The following is a 5,217-nucleotide window of genomic DNA, read 5'->3' on the forward strand; positions in this document are numbered from 1 at the left end:
CATTACCTAATTAAAACATTACGGGAGAATTTCCATGTGTTTAATTTCTATAAAATGTTATATCAAAGAATTATAGAGAAGTATAATCATTCAAAATGTCATAGACAAGAAAGTAACATATTCTTTAAAAACTTTTAAATATTATTTCATAATTTAATTCTTTTTAATTACTATTTTTACTTATTATTATAATAATTATATTATTCTTTATTATTATAAAAATTGTTTATTTATTAGTATTATAAATTATATCTTACTATAAAAATCTATATAATTTTATATCCTTGAATTTTCATATTTCTATACTTCTGCATTAGATATATCAAATAAATAAATGCAAGATTGCATTATCTAATTTGTTCAATTAAGTATGTTGAATTACGCTAGTTCCTCGGCTAGTTCTTTAAGGATTTTTAACAATTTTTGTGAATAAATGTTAGTTCAACATCTTAACACTCGGGACTGTAAGGCGCTTCGTATTTAAAGTTTGAATATTTAAAAACAAGTTCCATTTCCAATCATATCATTTTGTGAAAGAATTTTATTTTAATGCAGGATTTGAACAATAAATATCAATTTGTTTAAACAAATGTACATTAGTAATAATAGTCAATTCTATTTACATGCTTTATTTTCATGCAGCAAATAATTATTAAATTAAATATAACTGCATTTCGGTATCACATAAATGTTAAAATCACCATTAACACAAATATTATAATACATGCAGTTGACGATAATTCAAAAGATAGAAGAATCGTTAGATTAAAACACATGCATCAATGTTCTAACGTGCGACATTTATAAATAATAATGCTAATAAATGACAAATACCCGAAGCTGCTCCAGCCAGTTTCTAACTTCAAGAAACGACGATTCATTGGTCAGGTCAAAAATTAGTAGGAAACCCATAGAATCCCGATAAAAGGCTGTGGTTAGACTTCTGAACCTAGATATTAACAATGTTAAGCTACTTGTGTGGAAAGTTAGATTGGGAGTCTTAATCCTCTATTTGCACATGCTGGATGCAATATCATACATATTGATTAGAACATCTATAACTCATACATTTTTTTTTTATCTTTCAGATCTTTGGAATAGTTTGTATTATACATTTAGCAAGCTTTCACAGTGATGTAATTGAGTTAAGATATCACAATGCAGAATATAATATAATGCAGAATCGCATCCTTATACTGGATACCTTCCAACAAATGACTTAGTACAACACAGTGATTATCTCATCCTTGCTTAATTGGTGACCAACAAGGATATAATGATGCACTGTATCATACCATGTCATGTGTGGAAGATACCCATTGTCTCTATCATGAATAATGTAACATAAATATGCAACTATATCTCACTCGCTTGCTAAAATTTGATACTGATTTGTCAAAGTGCAACAAATGCATTTAAACTATTGTACATTGGTTTTCCTGAAAACTACGCTCCTAAATTTCTCTATATTTACCTTTCTTGACCGGCTGTGTCCCAAAGCTGCAAGTGCACTCGTTGGCTTCTACCATTTTCTGTTTGATATATCTATAATATAATAAATAATCTTTACTTCTCGATGCAGTTTTATTTAGCTTATGTGGGATTATTAATTATTCAAAGTCTGCCATCGCAGACTTGTTTTCAAATACGCAAGAGGCTTTCTCAAAATGCAGACAAAAAAGTAGTGTCATTCTCTCACCACTCGCTTCTCCTTGAAATCGATTCCAACAGTGGATATAAATCTGGAGTTGAAGGTACCGTCTGTATACTGATAGAGAAAGCTCGTTTTACCGACGCCGGAGTTTCCGAGCGCCAGGAACTTCACCAAATAGTCGTAATTCATTCTGTCGTGAACACCTCGGTCGAAGGTTCGCGGTGGTCCCAGAAGAGATTGTCAATAAGACGTGTCGAATAAACGATCCAGATGGAGGATGAATGATTGTTGCTGTCAAACGTCTCGTCTCTCGTCACCGACGTCAACTATTGAAGGCGCGCGGCTATCAACGTGGACACCTGTTGCCAATGTTGCCTACGTATGCCACTTTCGAAAGGTCCGCGCCCCTGTTGACGCGGCACGCCGTCGAACTACGTCGCGGACCAGGCAATCGTCTTCCAAAAATCAATCACTCGTGTGTCCGAGCTCGTGTCTGCAGTCAAATCTGACGCGTGTCAAGTCAGCGCACCCCCGTAATAAACCCCGCGACCAGACTACCCCGCGACAGACCGTGACGTCCGTGACGGCAGACGACAGACAGGCCCACACTGCCCGCGCAGAAAGCAATGGCGCTGCTAGCGCTTGGCGCAGGACTGTCAACACTGCTACAGGCAGAGACTAATACCCATTTCTACCAACGTAGATTAACTTTAATCTTGGTTCAACCAGAGAGCAACCTATGGTTCAACTTATGCTCATTTCTACCAACGTAGATTAACTTTAATCTCGGTTCAACCACCGATGAGATCTATTCATCTTATCACTATTAAAGAGCATCAACCCTGGGCAAATTTTCGGCGGTATAAAAAGAGTCCCAAGGGCCCGGAGGTAATTAAAGAACGCTGACATTATCGACAATTAATATAAATTTGTTATTATTAACATAAATATTTGACTCATACATTATTAAATTCATGATTTTTTATTACATAAATGTTCCATAAATAAATATGCATAAAAAAAAATATACTTGTAAAGCTATAATATTCAATATATTGCAAAAAAATTACAATTTTTTCTCTGCAGTTATTATATTGATAATTAAACTTTGACGATAATACTTAACATAAATCACAATTTTAAAGAAAAATCGAATATTATTGAGTTCTAAATGTATAAATACGTCTACTAAACTAAGAAAATTAGTACAATATTATCAGTTTTTAACTCTTAATTACTTCAACAAGGACGCGAACTCCCGTAAGGATGTCGGTCTTTAACAGTATCTCGTCGGTGGCCGCAGATTTTACTCTTTGTCTTTTTCTAATCATTAGAATTAGAAATAGACGAAGAGTAAGTTGAACCGAGATTAAAGTTAATCTACGTTAGTGGAAAAATGGGCATTACTCTTTGTCTTTTTCTAATTCTAAAGATTAGAAAAAAAAAACAAAGAATAAATTGAACCGAGATTAAACCAAAAAAGTTAATCTACGTTGGTAGAAATGGGCAAAAATTTGTTAAACAAAGAAAGATTCAGTATCAATTTCACGACGCGAAATAGGATAGTATTCTTGTATTTAAGACTGTCTTAAGTACAATCTTAAGATGTCATAAGTCAATCCGAGGACTGTATTAGAATCTTAAGATATTATTTAAGACAGTTTTAAAATAGAAACGGACTATTAATATCGCCCCACGTTTAGCGTTTCACAGTTGGCAGCCTTTTCCGCTGACGCTAATGTACTGTGATTTTATCGACAAGATCAGAAAATGAATGCAGCCACGTAGTTTCCAACTAAAAATGAATGTACTGACGATAGTGTACGGATGATTTCGACGGTGACAGAAAAAAGGCAGGCATAGCCTTTCTCATGTAAGGCAGCAACACGAACACGTGTATAACTTCTGAAATCGTAACGTTATAAAAGGGTAGGAATGTTGTCAAGATCAATCCGAAGGAAGGATAATCTATGAACTCCTTGGAAGGAAAGGACATATAACTCTAACATCATGTATTCACTGATATTAACCATTGAGATGTTCTTTATTGTAAGTCTGATAATGGACTGTGTCTTTTACAACGAAATCATTAAGGATCTCTCTTCTTCTGCCCCACTATCGCAATTCAACCAATCCCGAGAGGGTATTGTCGACGGACCAATCGCAAGGCACAGCCAATCGTGTGCGGCAATGGCGGGTTGACCGGAACGCCGCTAGTGATGAGGCGCGAAAACTAAACTTATAATCTATGACTGAAGGAGCTATCTTACACTCAAGTTTCTCTCAGTTTCTCTCTGACGGAATCAAGTAGAATCTGGGATCAAGAGAGACAATTTGTAAGTATGATTGGCATGTATAAACAAACAACATGTATATTCAATAACAAGTGAGAATATATTGTCTTTCATTCATTCTATTGTATGTACATGTTCCGATTTTTGTTTTCTTTTATTACGCAACACGCGAGTTTTTTAATTCATTGATTAATCAATCGCAAATAATAGCTTTTATAAGACGAAGTTACATTTGTCCATAACGTGATTGATTAATCGATAAATTAAAAACTTAATGTTTAATGAGAATAACGAAAATGATTGTTTACTGTGCATAGCTGCTGTACTGGAGTCTATTTCTGACGATGCTACTGCGTGCATTGCGTGTGTCAACAAAGTATGAAAACAAGAAAAATATGTTGATGTATGTACATCGGTATTATTTTTGTTATTGTAAACATAGATTAAGTTAGATTATGCTTTAATAAAATGCTGTTTTTAGTGGATAAATTGTCAATAGTGGGAGGGTAAGTACATTGAAGTACTACCGATCCATGACTTAAAATATGATAAAATAGCAGAAGAAATGAATGTAAAAGTTGACGTCGAATATTGGTGAGTGTATGCCCACAATCATTTAATAGAATTCTTCATTAATCCAGATTACTCGTATTATAATCAACAGGATTAAATTTTCTTTTTAGATATAAAAGTACATCTTATTCTTTAATCCTGATTATATTTATTTATATTATTTATAGAAATCATAATAAAGAAACAATTTAATTAAGAAATAGTGCACGTCCTTATATATTAAGTGAATAAATTTAGAAATTTTATAAATATCTTAGCAAGAAATGTTTAAACATAAATTATTATATAAATAATATAATTTATAATATTAGAAAGATTTTTAATATAAATATTTATATTTATTTGGAAATTTAACATTCCCTTAAGCAAGGAAAAAATATTTGATCCTTGTAACAATTATTTAGGACCAAAAAAATATTTTTGGATACAAGTTAAAATAGATACTATCTATTATATATTTTGAATAACTGAATCTAAATTCATAAGCTGTTTTTCTCCATTATGTCCAGTTTTTTAGATAATCGAAAAGAATAGTAAATCTATAAAATTGAAACATTTAAGAAAAGAGTAAAAGTAAACATGACATTAAAATATATACAATTGCAGAATTAATTTAAATTTTGATAAATTAAACAAAGTGTAAGAAACAAAAAAATTTTTTTTACTAATGTTAGATATTATAGTTTAACAGGTCAT

The 5,217-nt window shown here is 32.2% G+C and overlaps 2 protein-coding genes across 3 annotated transcripts in view; one reads left to right on the forward strand and one right to left on the reverse strand.

Moving 5' to 3' along the window:
• LOC108748278 (ras-related protein Rab-27A) overlaps positions 1 to 2,253 on the reverse strand; it is a 3,251-nt gene extending 998 nt beyond the window's left edge. Inside the window, exons 1-3 of the mRNA XM_018486325.1 lie at positions 1,700 to 2,253; positions 1,475 to 1,545; positions 835 to 949 (exon numbers count right to left, since the gene is read on the reverse strand). Coding sequence (XP_018341827.1) covers positions 835 to 949; positions 1,475 to 1,545; positions 1,700 to 1,843 — 330 coding nt within the window. The 5' untranslated portion in view covers positions 1,844 to 2,253. The remainder of the gene's footprint in view (positions 1 to 834; positions 950 to 1,474; positions 1,546 to 1,699) is intronic.
• Positions 2,254 to 3,908: 1,655 nt separating this feature from the next.
• Positions 3,909 to 5,217, forward strand: part of LOC108748436 (migration and invasion enhancer 1) — a 1,995-nt gene continuing 686 nt past the window's right edge. The window contains exons 1-3 of one of the 2 annotated variants that reach the window (XM_018486618.1): positions 3,909 to 3,990; positions 4,266 to 4,351; positions 4,430 to 4,542. In XM_018486618.1, coding sequence (XP_018342120.1) covers positions 4,514 to 4,542 — 29 coding nt within the window. In that variant the 5' untranslated portion in view covers positions 3,909 to 3,990; positions 4,266 to 4,351; positions 4,430 to 4,513. Of the gene's footprint in view, positions 3,991 to 4,166; positions 4,352 to 4,429; positions 4,543 to 5,217 lie in introns of those variants that run through there. The other variant, XM_018486619.1, reaches the window with a different exon arrangement.

This window comes from Trachymyrmex septentrionalis, unplaced genomic scaffold (assembly GCF_001594115.1).
Source record: "Trachymyrmex septentrionalis isolate Tsep2-gDNA-1 unplaced genomic scaffold, Tsep1.0 scaffold22, whole genome shotgun sequence".
Lineage (NCBI taxonomy): Eukaryota > Metazoa > Arthropoda > Insecta > Hymenoptera > Formicidae > Trachymyrmex > Trachymyrmex septentrionalis.